This window comes from Xenopus tropicalis, chromosome 6 (genome assembly GCF_000004195.4).
Source record: "Xenopus tropicalis strain Nigerian chromosome 6, UCB_Xtro_10.0, whole genome shotgun sequence".
Classification (NCBI taxonomy): Eukaryota; Metazoa; Chordata; class Amphibia; order Anura; family Pipidae; genus Xenopus; species Xenopus tropicalis.
This window is the reverse complement of record NC_030682.2, coordinates 43020957-43047065: the sequence shown is the minus strand read 5'-3', so window position 1 is coordinate 43047065 and position 26109 is coordinate 43020957. Positions and strand designations below refer to the sequence as shown.

General features: G+C 39.3%; 1 protein-coding gene across 4 annotated transcripts in view; it reads right to left on the bottom strand.

The window, feature by feature from the left end:
* creb5 (cAMP responsive element binding protein 5) overlaps positions 1-26109 on the bottom strand; it is a 278427-nt gene that overhangs the window by 83760 nt on the left and 168558 nt on the right. Inside the window, exon 1 of one of the 4 annotated variants that reach the window (XM_018094827.2) lies at positions 5871-6047. The exons of the other annotated variants lie outside the window; for them this stretch is intronic. Coding sequence (XP_017950316.1) covers positions 5871-5881 — 11 coding nt within the window. The 5' untranslated portion in view covers positions 5882-6047. Of the gene's footprint in view, positions 1-5870; positions 6048-26109 lie in introns of those variants that run through there. 4 annotated transcript variants of the gene reach the window in all.

The window sequence follows — 26109 nt, the reverse complement described above, 5'->3', positions numbered from 1 at the left end:
TCCACTATTCACTCTACTGCGCATGCGCGCGCAGCGATACAGGAAGGAGGAAGCACTGCAGGTACCCCGGGCTGGTGCTGTTCTCTCCATACAGGGGCACCAGCCCGGGGTAACAGGTAGGCAATTTAAGTCACTTGGGGGTGCCTAACATTTTGGCACCCCCAAGTCACTTTGCCTTTCCTTCTCTTTTAAGGGGGTGATGATAAGCTAAATTAGAGGAATTTAAATAATGCTGCACCAAATTTGCACCTTTTTAAGACATTTGCTTACTCCTGTAAATGATCCTCAAAGTATTCCATTAAAATTATACTGATATATTCCTAATAAGGAAAGGAATCATTTCAGTATTACTTCCAATGAAGGCCCTCAATAATATTTTGTTACAAATAACCATTAAACTTCCCCCAACCCTGTAGTTCATTTAACAAAATTTAGCAGTGCATGGAACCCCTTCTATCTGTTTCACTGTGCTGGGGATAGCACTATCCTTTAATAGGCTGGAGAATGTGCTATTAGATCATTTCTGCCATTCCCAGGCCCCAGCCCAGTGAGCTGAATGAAGCCATGGCCGAGTGTTGGACTTTCCAGTAGCAATGGGTTTGGTGATGGGTTGGGGGAATTAGGAAAAAAATCAATAAAGTGCCTCCTTTGGAAGTGATACTGTAATGATTACTATCTTTGACCAGAAGTGTCAGTATCACTTCAAGAAACCCCTCAGGTCTCCTGATAAGCTGAGTTTATTGTGACTTCTTAAATAATAATTTAGAGAAAAATGTTACATAAACACAATAATGTTTTCTTTTTGCAAGGGGTAGAAGAATGTAATTTTAGTGATGGTGATTGATGGTAATAAAGTATTCATCGCTTTGTTGTTTTTATAATGATCAAGTGATTTCAGGGGTTTTTATATAGGAGTTTTTATGATAGGACCCAGAGGGATATTGCAGTTGCCAAGATCCAACTTCAGGATAAAATGCCATTTATTTCTTATGCTGATATTGTCGGATATCATTTAATTAGACATTTAACATTAAAAAAAAAAACAGGCTGCTATCCCTAGCCTGCAGCTCACATTCTACATTAAAAATGGCTTCTTATTTTCTTAGAAAACGAATACATTTTACATGTTTTACTAAATGGCTGGTTATTAAATACCCCCCAACTCCACCCTGCGTGCCACAATTAACCGTATTATAAGCGTTGTCTGACGGCAAAGCTACAAAATTTAAGCAGCAGGCTATGACCCACAGATTTTACAGTTACATGTTGGAGCCTCGGGCAAAAGGGCAAATTAGCTGCCATCCTACTTTTTATTTTCCATAAAGGGCCATTGGATTCTGTGTGCACAGAACATTCATTCTCTGTATATTTTCGCATATGAATAGGAGCTGCTGTATCTCTTGCATTAACAGAGCATTTGCAAAGCACCAGCTAATGATATTACATAAATAGAGCTATTGCTATAGCTGTCCACGCATGATGCTTCAGTAAACAATATGGCAGTGTGTGTTTTGTACACACAATAAGTTCTGATACCTTTATACTTTAAGAACCTTTCTTATAAACTGGGATTTAGTCCTCTTCTAACAGATAGACAAGGTCATGGTATGCTATAAGAGATGGGAAGCACCAATGCTGTGGCATGTTGCATTGTGCCATGTGCAGAGTGACATCAAAACACAGTTTGTTCCATCATTAATAAGATTAGTTTATATATGAGCCAGTAGATTTGTCAGTATACACTGCACTGTGGAGGTAAGTGATAAAGTTTTGCAAAAAGTGGCAATGAGGTTTAGCGCTCATTTATGTCAGTGAGCAAAGTGCAGTGAGCAAAGTGCAATTCCAAATGCAATAGCCATGTTTTTTCTCACAATGCAGTTTTTTCACAGTCATTGCAGTCACAAGGGAAAGATACATCTGATGCAATTGTGTCTGATTTGACAAAATGAAAGAAACAAAATATGTGTGCAGTTGCCAAGTCATTTCTTACATTTGGCGTCCAAATGATGTCTGTGCACAATTTTTTAGGCTGGTCAGGAAGTGGCGGTAGCTCCAGGGCGACTGTGCTCGCAAGGGAAAGGGACCCTATTATTTTAGTATGCCACACATGCCAGCTCAATTACCCTTTAGCCTCTTCTCTGGAATATTGGCTCAAGCTCCCTCCATTTCGCTAACCACAAATGCTTTTGAGATAACAGGGAACAAAATTCTTGAGATTAAAAAATACTTTGTCTCAGAAGTAACAGGGCATGTTATCATCATCATCATCATCAAAAAAACCTATAGATAGAAAAAGGAGATAGCTGTGGTCCACGTGGGTGTCCGTGGCCCACTGAGACTACTGCCCCCATGCCAGTTACAACATAAAACCCCTCACAGGTCTGAGTTGACGGGGGAGCAGGACCCACCCAGTTTTTTCCTGGTGCCCTGCTGGCCCAGCCCAACCCTGAGTTCATTTAAAAATCTATATGATTAAGCAGACTTGTGACTTGCTTCTAATTCTTCAGAAAGTACCGTTTTATAACTAGAGAAGTTTATACAGAATACATTATTGAATGTACAGGTATGGGACCTGTTACCCAGAATGCTTGGGATCACCTTACCATAACTTTAGTAAAAAATCATTTAAACATAAAATAAACCCAATAGGATTGTTTTGCCTCCAATAAGGATTCATTATATCTTAGTTGGGATCAAGTACAAGCTACTGTTTTATTATTATTAACAATGTAATTTGGAACTTTCTGGATAACGGGTTTCTGGATAAAGGGTCCCGTAACTGGACATTGATAAATCATATGTTAAACACAGATTGAAAATTCATACACAGTTTATTGAATACAGTTGTAATTGTGCTCAAAACTTTTCCTCAAATTTTTTTCTCACGTTCTTCTTACACTAATATATATTTAAACCCAAGTGTGCATCAGTAAAATCTGTGGCAATTAAGTCTAATTCAAATAAAATTATTAAACATGGGTTTTTGGTGAGGTTATTAGAAGAATTCAGTAATAAGAGGTCTTCTATTCCAAAGTGGCAAAAATACTGAAACTCAGATTTCATTGTTTTTAATTAATACAATATAAATTGTAATTTATTTTCAAAGAAATGTTTTTTATTTCCTGGGGAAAATTCTGTTTTAATTTAGAATTATTTGGATATATTCTACTTCCTGCTGTGCAGGACTGGGTTTATAAAATATACATGCATAGATACATACAATTCAAAGAAAAGGGAAACTTTTAAAAAGAACACGCCATATTTTTTAGTGACATTAGTAGAATTAATTTACTAATTCCAGGAATCAGAGCTTTTCATTGAAACTGAAGCACCTACACACAGCCACGTAGGAATAGGGGGCAATTTTCTTAATTGTATAAGTGATGTCAGTCAGGTTTGATTGAATGGAGTTTAGTCAATGTGGGTGAAATTACCAGCGCTAAACCTGGAGACCCACTGTGGGGAGTTCAATATCAATAGCAATCAGAAGAAGCAACAAACAAGCAGCCATTTGTATGCTGGTATCACCATGTGTGTGCAACTAAGGCAGTATTATTGTCTGAAGACAGTAGGTAGACAAAATCCTATGCAGAAAAGGTTTCTTTAAGTACTCAAGACAACATGACAAGACTTCAGTATCCCAAAAGAAGTCCAAAAATGATTTCAAATGAAACTGATTTCAGTGCTAGGAATTATTTCCCTTCAAGCAACTGATTATGGCAGTGTTTACACCAGGCACAACTTGTTTAGCAGACAATTTACTCTCAGCGCACAACCCCTCTCACCCCCCTTGCAAGACAAGTTCATGTTTGGACAGCAATGTGTCACAGCAATGAGCTTCGAGGAATTTAGCTGCTGCTGCTGCTGCTGCTTGAAGAAGTAATTTTTCTTTAATTTGGATTCATAAAAAAGGGCAGCTATGTGCTTATTCGTTAGTCAATGTGTAATTTATGTGAATGACATTCTTACACATTTTCTAAAGCCAAAACAGCAGAAAAGTACATAGAAGAACCTGATGAACAGGGAAGTAACAAGTAACAAGATGTAGGTTTGTCTCTCTGCCAGCTCTAACATATTTGATTTGGGATAGCTGGAATTTAACCCCCTTGGTTCTAAAGCAGGAATATTTGCCTCTTGAAAAGAAGTTATATTTTGTCCCCAGGGACAAGCAGGCAAGGATTTTTATGACATGCCTGTCTGGGATTTCTCACTGGCAATACATACATTAACTAGATTCTATTGCTTTTGCATCAAAATCATGGGCAGCACATCATTTGTTAATGGGGGATTCCACTAATGCCTTCAGCTAAAATTCTCATTGGATACGTAAATTCATAAATATATGAATCCTGAAAATAACCTCTTCCTGGCAAAGTCTACAAAACTGCAAAGAAAAGTTGTGCCATAGTTCCACTGCTATATCCTAAACATACATATTTCTGATCTGCTGGTTGTGGGGGATTCCATCCAGCTGTAAAATCCACTATGTAACTTCCCATAAAATATTGGCCATCTACAGTAAGGATTATATATAATATACAATTACAATTAAATTATATAATTATTAAAGTTCTACACTGGTAGAATTTTTAAATTAGTTGTATTTATAGCTCCCTGCTCAGGGCGCAATTTCTAAAATACAGCCAGCCAAGAACTTTTTGCAAACATCATGCAAAGAATTGGTGTTGCACTGTAAATACCATCATCCCTTTTAAGACATTATTTGGGTGTATTGACAGAATCAGTATTAGATATTGTACCAGATCATATTGGGCCTTTGGAAAATGACAGAAGACTGAGCAGAAGTTATATATCTTGTATTCTGTATTTGAATACCTAGATTCTCAAATTAAATGACGTCAATACAACTGAGTCACTTCAAGTCTGAAACTTCTCATTCTTACAAAATGGGGAACAATGAGCAGTAACTGCAGAATCCAAGGAACCCACGTATGGACCCAAATACATGCTGCCTCCTTAGTGAGCCTGACGGGGCTCAGGTGATTCATTGTTCAGAGTAAAACAACTTCTAAACATTCCGTGAAACCAGGGAATGGAGAACTGAAAAGTAATCCGAAAGCAGAAACCTGATCTCCTCTGATATTATAAGTATCTGAACTTTTAGGATAGCTCTTTTTTATGGCTCCATACAATTATGAAATCATGTTGCTTCTATAGAAAACAGATCCCCATTATAAGTCTATCTCTGCAACAGGAGAGGCTTTTTTTTGGCATACACAGGGTTACATCTGTTGTTGAAGGACAATTAATGACACTTTGCAATACTTTTCGGATTAACAAAACTTTCAACTTCCCCCCTTGCGTCAGGTTAAGGTGCCTGTTTTAAACCATTTAATACTCGGAGTTCTGTGCAGAAAATAATCTGCAGCTGTGATAATATTGTCTCTCTCTTGGTATTTTCCAAAGCAGGAATATAACAGAACTTTCCTAATAGCAGATAAAGGGTGAAGCCTGTAAACAATTAGCGAGTGCAGGCTAAAGCTAGTTCATGTTCCTGATACTGATAATAAACGGAACCCCCCAGGAGGACAGGTAACTACTTTGCAGCTATGACCTCTCAAACTTTCACATTGCTTAACTGCCCTGCAGAGCCAGCATTACATCACCAAGCATCCATTGGCTCTTTCTTATTAACCCACTAATGACAAGGCATGTGTGATAGGAATGTGCAATGCACTGCTCCGGCATCCCAGCAAGGTACTACAGCCAAGCAAACTCCACAAACTTCTCACAGACCACAAAAAAAAAAAGTTAAAAAAAAGTACCGGCGGCATCAAAAGGATCACAAGTAAGTTCTAAAGTGCACAAATATTTAAATGTTTAAAAATGGTAAAAAATGAAAGACAAACCTCATGGACATCACTGGTTCTGTATTCCCTGCTGAGGCGCAGAACACGAGAGCCCTGGAATGAGTGTATGTAGAATCAGAGCCAACACTTAACTAGCCTGTGTGACTCATATCCTTCCCATTTGATTCTACTCCAGATGGTGATGTAATGTTCTGGCCCTCTCACTCCTCTCTCCCTGCTCACCACCCCTCCTTCTCATTTTAGCTCTCAGTGCTGGTGAAGTCACCATTTAATTCTGGCAGAGCTGAAGCGAAAAACTTTAGTGTAACCAAAACAGCCCCAGGCCAAGTTCCAGAGCTGGTGGTGCAGTTGCCATTGGCAACAGGATCAACACAGAGGAGAAACAGTGCCACCTCCAAACAGCTGTCAAAAACATCAAATGGCTCTCCCGATTGTCAATTGCCTCCTGATAGTGAAAGAGCCCCATACACTCAGTGTAATGTAATTACCCCAGAGAGCTCCGTGTTACAATGCTGATGGCCAGGGTCCCTCCAGCCAGCCCCTTCTATTCAGTCATTATTGATCAGCAAGCCATTCCTCGGGGAGGTGGGGGCATGTCATCTTATACCAGGACCTGTATTTCAAATAATGGTGCTCTGTGCAGAGCCAGCCCACAATGAGAAGAAGCACTGTACACAAACACATACACACAAAGCACTTTGGGCATTTAAATGCTGACTGCTTTAAACGATTTACTTAGTATGAGGTATAGTACCTGTTATCCAGAATGCTTGGCACACAGGGTTTTCCAGATAAGGCTTCACTTGTAGATTGTAAGCTCTTTTGGGCAGGGCCCTCTTCACCTCTTGTATCGGTTACTGATTGCTTTATATGTTTCTCTGTATGTCCAATGTATGTAACCCACTTATTGTACAGCGCTGCGGAATATGTTGGTGCTTTATAAATAAATGTTAATGTAATGAAATGTAATGTAATCATACTACCAAAAATTATTTAAATATTGCATAAATTAAGTAGGATTAATTATAACTTGCTGGGATCAAGTACAAGCTATTGTTTTCTTAGAATTAGAATTATTTGCTTAAAGGGATTGTAAACCAAGTGCCCCTGCGCCTCCTAGTTTTGCTATAGAAGTTGTCAAAAAACGTAATTATAAATGCAGGAAAATTCACCAATGAGCATTCTACTGACTAAAAACCTCATTATAAGGGCAAGAGAAGTGACCAATGAGACACTGATTCTGATTCTGTCAGGTATCCCAACTCCAATTGCAGGAACAAAGAACAGGGAGCCAGGTTTACACAGATCAGCTGGGATTCTTATTGGAGGATTTTTTGCATTTTAATGCAGTCGCTGGCCCTGGAGATTTGGTGAAAAGTTTAGGAAAAGTTCTATTGTGCAATATTGCTTTAAGAATAAAACCCTGATGTTGCTGGACTACAGCTCCCAGATGACACAACCTTATTATATGTTATATTATTCTGGTATTTGTAGTCCAGCAACAACTGAGTAAAGTTTGGTTGAGCAGTGCACCAGGGATTAGTACCCCTTTAAATGTGATTTAAGGGAGATAGTTTTACTATAATTCAGAGTTTTATGAATAATGGGTTTCAAGATAATGGATCCCATACCTGTTTAAAAAGAACTGCTGTTCTGCACAGTTTAAATGGCAGTAAAAATAACTATTTGCCTATTTGTAGATATTCTTTACACAGGATTCTGTTTTCAATAGTTCTTCTCTATCAGTCTTCCAAGACTATATTATTATTATTATGACTGTTAAATTAATATTAGTGAATACTATGTAAATGTAATGTGAGACAGCTAAAATATACAGCATACATATTGTGTTAGATGCAACCAAAATGCCATTACCGAGTTCTGAAAACACAAATGCTGCATAGCCCAGGTTATCCAATAGAGGCAGCAGTGAGCAGTTCCAATGAATAATGTTGCTCCATGTTTGTTTTACTGTATTTTCAGCACTATAATTTTCTTTTTAGAGATTACTCGTAGCTAGTATTTCTGTTTCACCAGAACTACAGAAATGAATCTATCTTTTGCATAACCAAACATCTGAGATAATCCTTGTTATTAATAATTGGTTACATTTTTCATACCAAAGAAGCATTTTATATGATTCTGGCACAATACAGATGCTTATAGAATAAGAATAATGGGTTATGGCAGAATTGAGTTCTGGAGTGTTTAGTAAAAAAAAAAAAAATCAACAAAAGTGATTTTTTTTGTTAAGAGTGGAAAAAATTTAATATTTGATAATTTAGGGCTCATTTACAACTCAAGCGCTGTTGATGTCCTGCAAATTTCCCCACAGTCAATTGTGCATAAAACCCATTTGCATCAAAATGCTCTCTCCTTGCACTTCCGTATAGTTCCACTCGGTGAGACTCAGTTCTTATTGCCTTTCATTCTGAATGGAGTGCTGCTGTACCTATTGATGCAGGGGAACCCACCTCGTGACCAGGCGGTAGCTCCAGGATTCCCTTTGCCCCCAAAGCCTATAGGCGTAGCTCACTTGTGCCTAAGGAATCAGGCACAGATGTCACTTGCTTGGCAAACACCACACGAGTTCAGACAGACTTCCACACAATGCGTATGATTTGCAGTGTAATGCGTGCGCAGTTGTGTCAATTTTGGCAAATCAGATGCAACTACAACCACAATGGCGCTGGATTTTCTGGGAAAAACACTCCATTGTGGGAAAAAACATGGCAATTGCACTTGAAATTGCGCTTTGCACACTGCACTTACACACCTAAATGAGCCCTAATATCTTAAGAATTTCAGATTGATCACTGTTAAAAACCTGTTTAACTTTTTTGTCACAAAGTAAAAATAAATCTTTTGGGTATCATACTATTGTTGTTATTGAAATGTTATTACATATACAGCATTTCCGCTGGTGAATGAGATGCTACAGCAATACATGAAGAGGAAAACTGAATACACACAGATGCTAAATCTTAGTATCTATAAGGAGATAGCTCCAAACAACAGAGTAAGTGCAGCATTTGACTGGGGGGTGTCATTAAGAAAGCTTCTTAAACTATCACCACAGACATCCCTGCAGGCTCAAACTGAAAGATTATACTGCAAAATACTGCAGCTCTCCCTGTCTAGACATATGTGCAGCAGTGGCTGTAGGGAGCTTTGCATTTCCCAAGGGACAACTTTTGTTGGGTAAACATTCCCTGCAGGCAGCACTTGCACAGCATCTCTCATGGTTGTGGCTGTAGCTACAGTAAGTGACAGAAACAGGGGGGCCCGGCACAACCAACCACAATCAGCTCCCTGTATATTGCATGGGCTATTACACATTTCCCTGCATTTTTAAATTAACTGATGTTTATTTATGGGGGGATTGCATACATTTTTAAAAAAAATTATGGGAGAGTGAAAGTTTAAATCACTCAGGGGTCCCAAAATGTTAGGCATCCCCCACTAATTAAGATCGCTTATCTGATACCCTGGGCCAGTGCACCGGCCCAGGGTATTACTGCAGATGATCCTTGTCACCTTCTTCTTCGGAGCCTTCCATCTTCCCAGTTTAATATAAGAAAGTCCGTTACACCTAAAAGACCTTCCTTTTTTGCAGCTTACCACAATTTTTCAGTTTGAGCACACTATTATTTTGGAAATGCCCCCCTTAATTTTATAGTTTTGCAGATGTTTCTGCTCCACTGACATCAACAAGGACTTCCTGAGGGTGGGGGGGTACTAGCCATGTATATGCCCCCTGTTCAGACAATATTAACTAGTGCCACTTTGGACTGGTTATTAAAAATGTAATCTAATCTGCAATCCATAGCCACTACACAAACTTCTTTATATTTTAATGAAATTGTATTTTATTTACATTGTATTAGTTTATATTCTCTATATGCATTTTAAACAATGCTTGGAAGATTCATTCTATTCTATGGTATAGAGTAGTTTCAGGCAAACTTTGCTGCTGCAGATAATGCTGTACAGCAGGGGTTCCTAAACTTTTTAACCTGTGAGCCACACTCAAAAGTAAAAAGAGTTGGGGAGCAACACAAGCATGAAAAAATGTTCATGAGGGTGCTGTGATTAAGTATTTGGTAGCCGCTATGTGGGCTGGCAGCCTACAGAAGGCTCCATTTGGCAGTGCAACTGGTTTTTATGCAAACAAAACTTGCCTCCAAGTCAGGAATTCCAAAATAAGCACCTGCTTTGAGGCCACTGGGAGCAACATCCAAGGGATTGGTGAGCGACATGTTGCTCCTGGGGATCACTGCTGTACAGGAATGGGATGTTTTTTCTCTGTAATAATAAAACAGTAGCTTGTACTTGATCCCAATCTGCACAAATTCATATAGTGGCAAAACAATCCTTTTGGATTTATTATTTATATATATATATATATATATTTTTTTTTTTTAGCAGACTTTAGTTATGGAGATCCAAAATACAGAAAGATCCCTTTTCAAGAAAACCCAAGACCCCAAGCATTCCAGATAACAATACCTGTTCAATCAATTTTAGCATCCAAGAATCAACTAAGGTGCAATAAGAATGCTAGAAGTTGTAGTTCTGCAAGCAAGAAATTTAAAGGAACAGTAACACCAAAAAATGAAAGTGTTTTAAAGTAATTGAAACATAACGTACTGTTGCCCTGCACTGGTAAAACTGGGGTGTTTGCTTCAGGAACACTACTATAGTTTATATAAATAAGCTGCTGTGTAGCCATGGGGGCAGCCATTCAAGCTGGAAAAAAGGAGAAAAGGCACAAGTTACATAGCAGATAACAGATAAGGCACCATTGCATTCTACAGGGTTTATCTGTTAGCTGCTATATAACCTGTGCCTTTTCTTCTTTTGAATGGCTGCCCCCATGGCTACACACCAGGGTTTATATAAACTCTAGTAATGTTTCTGAAGCAAACACAAAACTTTTACCAGTGCAGGGCAGCAGTACATTATAGTTTAATTTCTTTGAAATATATACATTTTTTGGTGTTAATGTTCCTTTAAGGGCCTATTTGTGTAATGTATTCCATAATAAATCTTAGAAAAACAACACAAACGCCTCTGTAAAATCGGCCACCTATATATATATCTAAACACTGCAGATCACCCATCTTTAAACAGTCCCAAGTGAAACACAGAGTTATTTAATGTTTGCTTGACCTTAGTAATTTATTTAATGGTCTGATTTTAACTCCTTATAAAAATGATATTTGTTCAATATATGTGCATATAAATTTTTTCTCTGCTGGCAAGTAAAATGCAGACACATCTTCTGAGACTTTATAGATGTGATTACAGGCCCAGTCTCCAGCATAATGACAAGGCTATAAAAGGCCAGAATGGATTGCTTTTTCCTATCAGCTATGGTTTGTCATTGCAAAAGTGTCTTTTTGAGACAATATATTTAATTGGGATAATCTATTAGAAGAAAAAAAAAACAATGTTCATTCTGCCGTCCTTGGATATATTTTATTATCAGGTGATGCCTCAGTGGTCAACAGAAGTAACAGCTTCAAATGCCTGACTGGCGATAGCAGGGGGAAAGGTGATGGACTATAATTTTATTGGCGCCGTTGTAGATTCTACTTATAGTGACTCAAACATGGTTGAGAAGATGCTCCTTCTAATGTCACTGACCTGCATGATATATTTATGTCTGGGCAAGGTGCTACTTCATATAGTGCTGCCTTTCCTTTTATATCTTTTAACTGCTAAATAATAAATCCACATTATCAATTTCATTTTAGCGTGAAATTATTAAATAGTCTAATTCTGTACTGACATGATATGGAAATGGTTTGGAGATGTTATATTTTTATCTATCTATCTATCTATCTATCTATCTATCTATCTATCAGTCGTCTAAGAATCGATCCATACATTCATTTATCCATCTATAGGGCCGATTCACTAAAGTGCATTAAAATGTGCGCTATTTATAGCATGTGCTAAAAATGTTATCGCGTCTAATTTTTCACGTCTTAACGCACGATTCACTAAAAGCATACTTGCGTTAATTTAGACTCGATGCTGCTTGCGTTATTTAAGTCGCGAAGACTATTTTCATGCGGTATTTGACGGAATGCGCGCTAATCAACGCATCCCGCACAAATAGTCGCCGCGTGCAGAAAAATGCATGCCATATTAGCCATACACGCCATTACTTTCGTAAAACTACTGTTCTGAAAATGCCCATTTCCCTGCAAACTGGAGGCTGCATCACTCTGGGGCCAACACAGACTTGAATAAATCCCACTGCAAAGTCCATATTGTGTTGCCAAAAGCTCATGAACTGTACTTTTCTATAATTACCGCCTGCCTCAAGTAGGTGTTAATTTTCACACAGACAAATGCGATATTTAGCGCGTCTAAGTGTTTGTGAATCATGCGTTAGTATTATTTCTGCGCGCTAATTAACACAATGCGGTTCTGCGTAAATTAACGCGCGCGATATGCGACAACGCATGCGATAATACTTTAGCGAATTGCGCGTTTTTTTGTGTCAATTTTAATGCAAAAACGAGTGCGATAAAACTTATCGCACTTTAGTGAATCAGCCCTTATATGTTTTATGAGCTGGGGGGGTGAGGGGGTACAGGCAGGTATGTACAGGTATGTAGGCAGGGAAGTGACATCATATGTAGAGGAAGTGATGCCATGTGTGCACGTGATATTACTTCTGCAACACGAGGGGCACATTTAGGAAAATAAACTGTTAAGTAAATAAAACTCTGCATCTATCTATCCATCTGGCTTTCTGTCTGTCTGTCTATCTGTCTGGCTTTCTGTCTGTCTGTCTGTCTATCTGTCTGGCTTTCTGTCTGTCTATCTATCTATTAGGGATGAATCGAATCTACTATTTTCAGATCCTTTATGAAGGATTTGGCTGAATACAGAACTCAATCCGAATCCTAATTTATATATGTAAATTGGATATGGAAGGGTTAAAGAGCGCCAAGGACAACAAAATATATTCTACTTCCATGTTTATGTGACAAAAAGTCATGTGTTTTTAAGGATTCCTATTCAGTTTGGAATCTGAATCCTGCTGAAAAAGGCTGTATCTTGGCCGAATCCCAAACCAAATTTTGGAGTCAGCGCATACCTACTATCTACAGTATCTATCTATCTATCTATCTATCCATACCCCCCAACTGTCCCGCTTTTCGCGGGACAGTCCCACTTTTTATGGCGCGTCCCGCTGTCCCGGATAGTTCCATGGAACTATCCGGCACAGCGGGATGCGCTTGCTGTGGCCGGATGTTCTTGCTTCTTCGGCTGCTTCGTTATGCCTCTCCTTGCGCTGCGCGACAGGCCCTTTTATAAGGTTGTGCCTGTGGGTGTGACGTCATTACGCACGGGGCGCAACCTTATAAAAGGACCTGTCGCGCAGTGCAAGGCATAACGAAGCCACAGACGAAGCGCCTATGGGAGGTACTGTGTATTGGGGGCTACTGTGTATTGGGGGCTACTGTGTATTGGGGGCTACTGTGTATTGGGGGGCTATTGTGTATAGGGGGCTACTGTGTATGGGGGCTACTGTGTATTGGGGGCTACTGTGTATGGGGGCTACTGTGTATTGGGGGCTACTGTGTATTAGGGACTACTGTGTATTGGGGGCTACTGTGTATTGGGGGCTACTGTGTATAGGGGGCTACTGTGTATGGGGGCACTGTGTATGGGAGACTACTGTGTATTGGGGACTACTGTGTATGGGGGGGTACTGTGTATGGGGGGCTACTGTGTATGGGGGGCTACTGTGTATGGGGGGCTACTGTGTATGGGGGGGCTACTGTGTATGGGGGGCTACTGTGTATTGGGGACTACTGTGTATGGGAGGCTACTGTGTATTGGGGACTACTGTGTATTGGGGGCTACTGTGTATGGGGGCTACTGTGTATTGGGGGCTACTGTGTATGGGGGCTACTGTGTATTGGGGGCTACTGTGTATTAGGGACTACTGTGTATTGGGGACTACTGTGTATGGGGGGGTACTGTGTATGGGGGGCTACTGTGTATGGGGGGCTACTGTGTATGGGGGGCTACTGTGTATGGGGGGGCTACTGTGTATGGGGGGCTACTGTGTATTGGGGACTACTGTGTATGGGAGGCTACTGTGTATTGGGGACTACTGTGTATTGGGGACTACTGTGTATGGGGGGCTACTGTGTATGGGGGGGCTACTGTGTATGGGAGACTACTGTGTATTGGGGACTACTGTGTATGGGAGGCTACTGTGTATGGGAGGCTACTGTGTATGGGGGGCTACTGTGTATGGGGGGCTACTGTGTATGGGGGGCTACTGTGTATGGGGGGGGCTACTGTGTATGGGGGGCTACTGTGTATGGGGGGGCTACTGTGTATGGGGGGGCTACTGTGTATGGGGGGCTACTGTGTATGGGGGTACTGTGTATGGGGGGGCTACTGTGTATGGGGGTACTGTGTATGGGGGGGCAAAACTGGTACTTAGTTATAACTCACTGCCTTTCTATATTTGTATTTATATGTAGGAGTTGCTATATTGTTTTCCTTAGGTCATTCAGTATGAGGGTATAGCACATTTTCGTCTGCACCCGCCATTTCATCTATATAAAAGGGGTATTTTTTTTAAATGGGGTGTGGTAATTGGGGCGTGGCCACAAAAGGGGGCGTGATCAAAACAATTTGCCAAATCTTTTTGTCCCTCTTTTCATTTTTCAAATGTTGGGAGGTATGATCTATCTATCTATTCTTGTTAATGTTCCCCTCTCTCTCTCTTTCTATATATATATATATATATATATACTCAGGGTAGGATTGACAGCACACGCAGGGTTTTCATATGAAAAATCACAAAGGTGTAGATGAATAAATGTGAGGCTTTATTCAGTCCGACGTTTCAGTTCCTATCTGGAACTTTCATCAGGGACAGCAACATCTCAGTGTAGTACAAACGTTTTTAAGCACAAATGGGCGCCAAGCTCTATATATATATATATATATTAATATATGGATTTATCTGTCAGTAAAGGTGTCTGTCTGCCTCTCTGTCAGTCTTAATGCCATGGAGACTTTATTTTTTTTTTCATTTATGTTGGCTTTTTTCAAGCACTACTTACTGACAGAGGAACAGTTTATGGTCTCACAGGAGAATGGATGATTCTGTCTAGAATTGGTCCTAAACAGGACAGGTGTTTGTGCTGTCAGAATATTTCATGTTTACTAGCGTGTGCTTGCTGACCTGCTTCCATGTATCAGGAAAAAAAGACAACACAGACATCTTGCTGAATTATACAACAACAGAAAACTTGGCACTTTCATTGTGGTTATTATATATAATTTATGAAGCCAATATTTCACTAGGAAAAAGCCACCTTCTTAGAGATTTAGCATCTGAACTCAATAAATATACCTGCAGAGAGTCCCGTTGGTCTTTACTGCTTATTAAGTCCCTGATATCACACAGATATGTGTGTGACCTAATGAAGGCATCAGAGAGAGATTTAAGACAAATAAAATGTACAGTGACATTGGAAGTATTTTATACCATAATAATGGTAACATTTTGTTGATTAAATGCATCCAGTCATATTGGCGACAACATGGTTTCCCTGTGCAGGTTATTAGCTTTGTTTTAGTGGTTTGGATTCTTACAGGAAACCATACTTTTCCCATGTTGCTTCCTGTCCCCAGTTAATGATAAGGTAAATCCTGTATTTGAGGAACTTTTAGTCCAATAAAATGTCTGTTTTGTCTACACATGCTTGGCACAATGTGCCCCAGTGCGGGGTGGTATGTATGTAAGGAGTCACATCAGTCTTTTTAACATCCCCTTCACAATGCCTTGCAGTACAGCTGCGGCTCTGGTAAGTCAAGGAGCTTAGAGAAGCTTAGAAGCTATCATATTTTAATTTCTGACTTCCCAGGGGAAGCCGTTCTAGGGACAGAGCAGCTGTTTGGTGTAACTTAAACTGCAAGTTCAAAGCACTATCGGAATACTCAGTCCTAAGGAGACAGAGCAGCTAAGGGGATTTAAGGCCACTGGTTTAATCTGCAGACAGGAGAGGTTGGAGAATGTAATTTGTGTCGGTTGTATGTGTGTATGTATGTGTATGTGTGTGAGAGTGTGCGTGTATGTGTGTGTGTATGTGTGTGAGAGTGTGTGTGTATGTCTGTGAGAGTGTGTGTCTGTGAGTGAGTGAGTGTGTGAGAGTGTGTGTGTGTGTGTGTGTGTGTGTGTGTGTGTGTGTGTGTGTGTGTGTGTGTGTGTGTGTGTGTGAGAGAGAGTGTGTGTATGTGTGTGTGAGAGTGTGTGTGTGAGAGTGTGTGTGTGTATGTGTGTGTGTATGTGTGTGAGAGTGTGTGTATGTGTGTGTGTGTGTGTGAGTGTGTATGTGTGTGAGAGTGTGAGTGAGTGTGAGTGTGTGAGAGTGTGTGAGTGTGTGTGTGTGTGTGTGTGTGAGAGAGTGTGTGTGTGTTTGTGAATGTGTGTGTTTGTGAATGTGTGTTTGTGAATGTGTGTGTGTGACAGAGTGTGTGTGTGCGTGTGTTTGTGAATGTGTGTGTTTGTGAATGTGTGTGTGTGTGAGAGAGTGTGTGTGTGCGTGTGTGAGTGTGCGTGTGTTTGTGTGTGTGTATGACTACAACCACAGCACACTGAATATTTTGGGTAGGATAGCTTTATCTTAAAGTGCAATCTCTATCATACCCATAATTTCACTGCTGCGGCTCCTCTTATTCATTTCAAGTGCGGCATTTTGATGCCGGGCTTTTGGGGATGACACAGGATCCATTCTGTGCTTGGAGTTGGCCTGTATCAGCTCATAAAGTCAGTGGGCATTGGGCTACACAGATCAGAGAAAGAGGTTTGCTTTAATAAAGATCCCTATTTAGGGAACAGATTGTAGAAATGTCACCCCCAAAAAACATGGTAATACAGCAGTGTGGCATTATTGCATGCTGCTGCCCAATAATATATGATTCCTGCCTGATTATATGATTCCTATTTTATAAAATAAAAAAGAATTTGATGGTAGGAACTATTGGGTATGTATGTGTCTAGTCTGAGAAAGTCACCAACTCTGCTGCATAAACATCCCAGAGCCAATTTATGGGCTGGGGGACCTGGTACTCCAGATCTTGAACATGGCATTCTGCCATTCCAGAGGCTGGAAAATGTTAACTGTACCCACTGTTGACTCAGAGCTCCTAAAATTGTGTTTTTTTCCATTTGGAATGCAAAACATCGATTTGGGCAGGTACAAAATTGGAATTACAAAGAGAATGTTTGTTTAGGGTGTTTGGTTATTCTGCTCATGCCCATGAGAAAATGACAGCATTTACTAAAGGTCACTTTTTTCTCCAGTTTTTTCCAGTTTTTCGCAATTTTCCTCTCTTTTTTGTTTGTGCTCTTTTTAAAAGGCAGTTTTAATAAATCCATAAATTTCAGAAAAACTAAGTTTGTTTGTGGTTTCATAAACCTTTAAAACCACAAAATGAGAATGTTGATAAATGGGCCTCTAAGGGCAAAGTTGACGTTATGTAAAAATTGATATTCTCAGTGCTGCTGTAAAAAATCCTGCACAAGTCCAATTACACTGAAACTCTGGAAAAAAACACAGTATTTTTGGTAAAACACATGCCGAATTGAATCAGAAACGGCATCTTGCACACTGCAGTTGGGTCATAAATAAGTCTTCTTTCTTGTGACTATTTTCATTGCTCATATTTTACATCTATACCATTAAAAAAAACAATACCTACTAGCCAATCATCATGTGACGGGTGGTGTGTAACTACAGCTGCTATTATATCTTTCCAATGAAAGAACACTCCAAATGGCATGCAGACTCCTCAGCGTAGGAAAAGAAGTATAAACAAATGTTTTCTGTTTTTTTAAGCTAGTTAAATATATATATATATATATATATATATATATATATATATATATATATATATATAAATATTTATCATTTTAGTTTTTTGTGAAAAAATACTAGGGCTTTTTTAACTGTAAACTTGGTTGTGGTTTCACAAAAATGGATGCCGCACAAATTGATGCCATTTATTGAAAAATGCTTGCTCTTTGCACTTCCGTATAGTTGCACTTAGTGAGCTTCTGTTCTCAAATGCCCATATAGCTGCAGGGAACTCCTGGAGGCTATAGGTGCGGTAATTCCAGGGTTCCTTACGTGAGGTGCAGTATAGGTACTGCAGATTTGCAATTAAAGAATCACGCACAGATTTTTTGATTTTGATCCTGGCAAATGACACAATCCCAACCCAAAAATTGTCAGGGCATTTGTGTCCAATCTGTCAAAACGCGCACTTCAATTAATGTGTCAGCCAGACCTGCATCAAATGCAAAAACCCCTCGTATGCTGGGATTTTTAGTGAAAATGCTGCAAAGTTGGTAAAAAATAAGGTGAACTGTGTCTGAAATTGCACTTTGCACACAACACATTTGTAAGGAAATGACACTTATTATATTTTAAAATAAATCTTGTCAAACAGAGTTTTTTCAGTGCCTCTCTGACTGCTACAACCATGCTCTGAGTTGCTGTCATTGCAGGACCAGTGTTAATGGTAATTGATACAATTTATGTGGGGGCTATAATGTTCCCTGACCCCTGCGTGCCTCCGTTACAGCTGGTGCTGCAGTAAGGAGCAGCTGGGCCTCAAAGCCAACGCCAGTTTGCTAAACCACAGTATAAGCTGCTGGACCCCAACAGCGAAAACTTTAATCTCCAAGGAATCCATAAGGAAAAGCATCCTTATCCAATCATCTTTCTACGTTCCTAAGTTCAGATAGAGTTAACAAGGGAAACAATATCCATGGTCTAATTATATTATGGGGGATGGTAAACTGGAACCGAGGGCTGACCCTGGAAATCCCAAATGTTACTCATTTATGTTTCCCTCCCTTCTATACATAAATATACAGAGTACAGTCATACCTAGAAAATGGGACTGAGTGTCACTGCACAAGAATTTCTTGTACATATTAACAAAGGTCCCGTTAAACTCTGTTCATTACAAACAGAAAATCCAGTGCATTGTTCCAAATAATTCTAATCATGCTTACAACATGCTGAAAGCCATTCACCTAGTACAGTAATGTATTATTTTCCAGCAAGAGAAAAACTGCAATTACATTTACAGAGAACTTAAAAACACTGAACAATAAACATGGGTGAGGGGAGATCCCCTTTAACACTGTATAATAAAACTCCTTTTCAAATTGAATATAAAACCCAAACTCATTTGTTTATTACCACATCCATACCCATTATAAAAGCATTTAAAAATCCCAGCTGTCAATCATATACTGCCTGCCCCGCCTCCTTAGGCACAGAGATGGAACAGACAGTTACTTTCAGTTTCACTCTCAATTTAGAACTTCTTAGATGTTGCTGCACTCCTCACATTCCCTTTCCCTCCTCACCATCTAAATGTGTAACCAGTGCATGGATATGGGTATCAGGTCCCCCCATACTGGCACATAAACACGATTTTGGCATGATACAAAGTTTGCCTTAGTAACAGTGTCCACAAAATGGAGGCTGCCTGCTTGCTGCAATTGTGAATTCCAAGGCTAAAGGAAACAAGATTTATATTATTTATATAGCGTAAGTGAAGTTTATTTTGCTTGACAAACATAATAGAAAACAATTTAGAACTAACTGTTAGTGTGACAGGTCCCCTTTAAGGAAAGCAAATGGAACGGCATTTCTTGATGAGTGACTGCTTCAACTAATATTTTTAGAGAGTTCAGTCAGGACCAGCTCATAGTGTATGTTACATGGAAAAATATTCAAGCATCTGAGTAGGCAGGGTTCCTAATTAAATTCCTTTTTGTTTTTTACCAGAGATAATTAGACCACTGGCAACTTTATATAAAGGACCTGATCAACATTACCCTCAACATTTCTGTTTTCCTTGGGTCCAATTTAGCTATTTAGCTAGTTTAGTAGTACTGCAGTTGGAGTCGTTTAGGGTCAGTTTACATAAGCAATTCTATTTGTCTGACTTTGACATATACCAGCTAAAATATCAAATCAAAACAACAAAATATTAGTAAATATAGTAGCAGGGAGTTAAATTGTATCAGCATGGCTGCTGGGTCAGTGGGAATACTGAGAATGTTCTGGAAAACTTTAGACTTTGGTAACATGTTGATGTTGCCAGTGCAAAGTGCAGTGTCCAACTGAAGGAAATATGCCAGTGAATGTAATCATGCAGTGCAATCTAAATGATGACTTTATTATTTATGGATACTGAAATGTATGATACATTAACTAGGTCTATATCATTTCTGCAGACTATGATTAACTAGTAATCTGTCCCGTTTCACTTCGACGAAAAATTAGCGAAACAACAGCAAAATTCGCAAAATGGGTTTGTCGCGCAATTTTTTTGTCGCTTGCATCTTTTTTTTGTAGCCTGTGGGCATTGTGACACAACCATGCCTTTTTTTGACGCAACCGCAATTTTTTTTGAAGTGCCACAAATGTTTTGGCGGCGAATTTTCTCAGAAGTTTCGAGAAACAATTTGCCAATGGCGAAATGCAGAAATTTGCTGCAAATCTATGCCAGGCGAAAAAATTCGCTCATCACTATGATTAACCCTTAAACAGCCATGGTATAGATTGAATAAGTTGGTGCAGTTTTATGGTGCCTATCTGTATAGGCTGTGAGCTGACTGTATGCTATGCCCACCCCCTAACTGGATTCTTTAAAATGGTTGCAAACAAAAAATTTGCCTTTGGCAAGAGTCCAAAGAAAAATATTAGCACTTATGAGGGCTCTGCTATTTTATGCAAAAAAACTGTGGCCCTACACTGGATGGGTCCCCTACCTCCTACTTTAATTAAATGGAAAAAGTTGATCAACTCACAACTGGAACTCTACAGGTTAACATATCTAGCCAGAGGATGCTCACTAAAGTTCGAGAAGATTTGGAACCCATGGTTGGAGTCTCCAGCAACAACTGTCTAATATGCTCTCCATTCCCCACTCCCCCCCTTTTCCTCTCACTTTCTTCCTTCTATCATTTCCTTTGTTTATAAGAAAATCAATAAAAGTTGACTATTAAAAAAAAACTTACACCCATGGTATTGATCCATAAAAACCATGCTCTTTACCTTGCGATGCATAAAAACCTAGTGTAAGGCACAGAGCACAGTGCTTTAAGGCATTGGATGTCCCCTGCCTAAAGCCTGCAGCCGGGAGGTGGTACATACTGGGCTCCGTAGTACCTTCCATCCCATGGAGCTCACACATAGGAACGCATTTTTGCATGCCGACCCATCAGTTAAAAATCACTGATCTAAACCATGCACAAAATAATGCTTCATTTGAACATTTTAGCAAAAACTCCACCTTAGCATCCATAGTCCTGTAATGCAGCTGGCCTCCCTTCCCTTCTGTATATGTAATAAACCTCCAAGGGTCTAGCTGGTGTCAGAGCAGTTAGGGGGGTGACATGTGTGTCTGGTGAGTAATCAGCTGCTACACAATGTTTGTTTGGTGCTGCTTGAGCCGCAGAATAGACTCCACTATGCAAGTGCCGTGGCAGTGATCAGATTCATATGGGGGGAAGTCTAGACCTGAGTGCAGTTATATTTTTGGAAGGATGTGTTGGCACAAATTGCTGGGTGGACAACGAAACAATAACAAAGTAAAATACTAAGACACAACTTTAGAAAAGCACATACCTTTCATTTAAACAGCATGGGGCAGATTTACTTATAGTTGTATTTTACCATGATTTTTTGTATAAAAAAAAACCCAGAATTATTTTTTATTATGTATCAAAACTACGAAAACTACAAATAAAACAAATTGCCATCTGGCACAGGATCCACTCTGCATGGTAGAAGTCAGTGAGTTTTAGAGGTTTTTGGAGTTTTTTTGTTTGTAAATGAAAACCAAAAATTCAAGGTTTTGTGTTTTTTGTTTCGCATTTAAATTCATTCGTGATTTTTATATTCATTCATAATATTTAGATCTTTTAATAAATGATTAGACATTTGTGGTTTTAGTGGAAATGAGTTTATTTGTGGTTTCAAAAACCTATAAAATCAATAAACTCAGAATATTGATAAATGGCCCTCCTTGTGTAATTTTTAGCTCTCCCTTAGTTATTTGCTTATGGGCCCTAAATGAAACTGAATAATGCCAAACGGTTAATTATGGGCAAACCTCACTGCCCATATCGTGCTATGCTGCTTTTGTTACCCATGCCAAGCCAACCCTTGTTTTTTCTCTATTCAAATCACTCCGGGGAGCACTGATTGCAATTTCCTTATAATTAGAATACAGTAACATCACTGATTTATTGGTGCCCAAATTGACTGATGAATTTTAACAGAAACTGATTGCCTTTGTGTCCAAATTGGAACACAGAATTCTTCATATGTTTCTAATCAATTTTGTTTGGATAACTGAAGTTTTATGAAATGAAAGAAGGCAAGCCTCTGTAGTTCCCCTTTATTTCAAACACGTTGAATATATGCTTGTCTAATTCCTCTTATACAGCATAGTGGAACATGTTAAATCTATAAAAGATAATTTTTAATCCTTCACCAACTATTTTGTTGCCCTTATTCTCACATTTTAAAGTCCTGCTTAAAGGTCATGTATCTTTGGGGCATAAATAACATTTTCAGTATGATATTTTAATTCAGAGGACCTCTAAATGTCCCTGACTGATTGGAACATGTGCCTTACAGTTTGGCAGGCAGAAATCACAGAAGAGATGGGTCTCCACCATGCTGCTCAGAAAGCAGGGGATTTAAATGTTTTTCTTTCTTTATAGGCACCTCAGAGTCACACATCCTATATAGGAGATATGGCCCTGTTAATACATACATTGAGAACTGTACTATACAGGAAATTCTTTATGGCACAATTATCTCTCAAAGTTTCCTTGATTAGTTTAACTCCTAGAGGGAAAGGTAAGACTCTGTGGGCCCGATTCACTAAAGTCCGAAATAAGGAGTGCTATTTATAGCATGCGTTAAAAATCTTATCACTTCTTATTTTTCACTCGATTCACTAAAAGGACACTTGCAGAGCGCAATATATTACGCACGTAACCATTACTTTCTGAAAACCACCATTTCCCTGAAAACTGGAGGATGCATCACTCTAGGGCCAACACAGAAAAAATACAACTGCAAACTCCATGTTGTGTTGCCAATAGCTCACGAACCGCAATTTACTTTAAGTACCCCCTGCCCCAAGTAGGGTTAATATTCACACAGATTAACACGATATTTTGCACGTTTAACGCTTCATACAGTATGTGTTTGTGAATCATGCGTTAGTACTATTTCTATTCGCTAATTAACGCAATGCGTTTTTTTGTGCATGCAATATGCGGATTAACACATGCGAAATGACTTTGATGAATCGGTACTTAATTATCGCATGCTTTTTAATGAAAAAAAACTATGCGATAAGCGTTATTGACCTTTAGTGAATCGGCCCCTATAACGCTTATCGCATAGTTTTTTTCATTAAAATATGTCATTGTAAGATAAATAACGCCAAGAACATCGCTTCTTAATTATGACAAGTGTCCTTTTAGTGAATCGAGCGAAAAATAAGAAGTGATAAGATTTTTAACGCATGCTATAAATAGCACTCCTTATTTCGGACTTTAGTGAATCGGGCCCTGTGACTTTCTAATCTCAAAAGTAGCCTTTATACACGTTATTAATGCCCTCTGGGATAGTGACGTAGCCTACAGCAAAGACCTTCCTCGCACACCCTTAATTCTCCAGAAGAAACAGACGCCCGGTGCTCACTGCCAGAGGGATCGGCACCCTCCAAAAATACAATATTGTCCGTAATACAATGGCACTCAGGGCTACAAATGGGATAAACCCTTAATTGAGATTTTTATTGCGGTAGTGCAACGTTTCGGGGCAAAACAACCCCTTTATCAAGCATGCTTGATAAAGGGGTTGTTTTGCCCCGAAACGTTGCACTACCCCAATAAAAATCTCAATTAAGGGTTTATCCCGTTTGTAGCCCTGAGTGCCATTGTATTACGGACAACTCTGGGATATTGAACCACTAGTATGTGGGGGGGGGGGGGGGGTGTTGGGAACAAGTTCTTGGTATAAAAATTCTCCATTACAATTGACATATTATTAAAATGTGTATTATTACATACTAAACAGATAACCAAAGCAATTTTATATTTTAATATAGTGGATCAAATGGTCCCCTTACACTCATCTTACTACACAACGAGTGCTACAAATGATCTCAGGGAAATCCGTTGCTTTAAAGAGATACTGAAACCAGGAATTAAACCTTTTTTACATCTATCATAACAATGACTTTGAATACTATTTATAATTTTGCCATAAAAGTATTTGTCCAATGCTTTTACATTCTCTATCTGATCCCCCATGTTCCTCTATGAGGGGGCTGCCATATTTGTGCACGAGTAGGCCGTTAGCATTAGAAGCTATAACTGACAGGCTGAGAAAGGACAGTCAGGTTGGCAAAACAGTCAGGTTTAGGGACTTCAAGTAACAATTACTTACAAAATCAGACATATCAGCAAAGAATGATCAACATGATCTATAGGCAACTTTTTATGTAGATTCATATTTGTAAAAGTTGTTTTTCCGTGTCAGTATCACTTTAAACCAAATTGCTTTTAAAAAAAATACAGCAATCTTATGGATTACCACAACCTTTAGCTCTTCATTCACTACATATCTAAAACACACATCATTCTCTGGCCAAGCACCAATAGGAATGTGTAGATGAAGTGAGTTGTAGGCCAGCAACATCTGCAGTCAGTGGGGAGTATTTATCAACACTGGAGAAAAACATGGCCGATGATGTTGCCCAGAGCAACCAATCAGCAATTAGACTTAAATGGTAACCTACAAGTTAGAAAACAAAAGCAGAGATCCGATTGGCTACTATGGGGCAACAACACCGGCAATGTTTGTCTTAAATGTTAATAAACACTCTCCCTTAGTGTAACAATGTCCTACTTTAGTCTTTTGCTGGGCATCCTGGATGTTTTGGCCAATTGCTACAGTGGTACAGTGCCATGCACATAAACATAATAAGCAGAATAAGAAACAGTTAGACAAGGGATTTCCCACATGAAGATGTTATCCTAAGATAGTAGTCTAGTTTGCATAGTACAGTGAATCATTATTGAAGGTCCAGTAAACATGTGATTTAAACATACAAAAACAATACCTTCTAGTTTAGCACTGCCAGTTATCAGCATGAAGCAAATGTATTTTCCTGTATTAAAAGAGGACGAGAGGGCTATTCTTCCCCTGTATAAAGTACTGGTAAGGATATGCAGTGGTGTCTTGGATATAAATGGAAGATGAGAGATTCTAAAGGGGGCCAACTAAGCTGATAAAGGGTATAGAAGGCCCCAGTTATGAGGAAAGGTTGGCCAAGTCAAGAATGTTTACATAGGAGAAGAGGCACTTAAGTGTGTATATGATACCAATGTATAAATATACATATAAACCTTATGGTGCTTTATTCAGCTGTAGGTATTTCCAGCAGACATGAGGGAATTCTCTTTTTTTTTTTTTTTTTTTTACAGTGAGAGCTGTGAAGCTGTGACATTCCCTCCCAGAATCAGTCCTACTGGCTGATACATTAGATAGCTTTAAGGGCTCTGGCACACGGGGAGATTAGTCGCCCGCGGCAAAACTCCCTGTTCGCGGGCGACTAATCTCCCTGAGTTGCCTACCCCTGCCATCCCACAGGCGAACATGTAAGTCGCCGGCGGGATGGCAGACGCGGCGGGGCGATTTGCGTGAAATCGCGCTGCCGCGTCTGCCATCCCGCCGGCGACTTACGTGTGCCAGAGCCCTAAGAAGGGGTTGAAGGGCTTTTAGTAAGTGAGAAAATGCAAAGATACTGAAATTATAGGACTTCACCAGGGCCCCTGCAGGTACAGCTAAATGCAGCATTATCTGAATGCAGTTATTTGTTTATTTATTTATTGCACAACCCGTTTCTGAAATACAAAAGTACAAGTACTATTGGTTGGCTAAACATCATGGGAGCTATTCTGTAGCACATGATGTACTGCCCCATACAACTTACCACTATTTAAATAATAAAAAGAAAACAGTGTATACAGATTCATAGATAGATAGATAGATAGATGATAGATAGATAGATAGATAGATAGATAGATACATAGATAGATACATAGATAGATAGTATGGTTTCCCTGTAATCTGCTTTTATGTGAAAGAGGGAAAACAAATATCAGTGG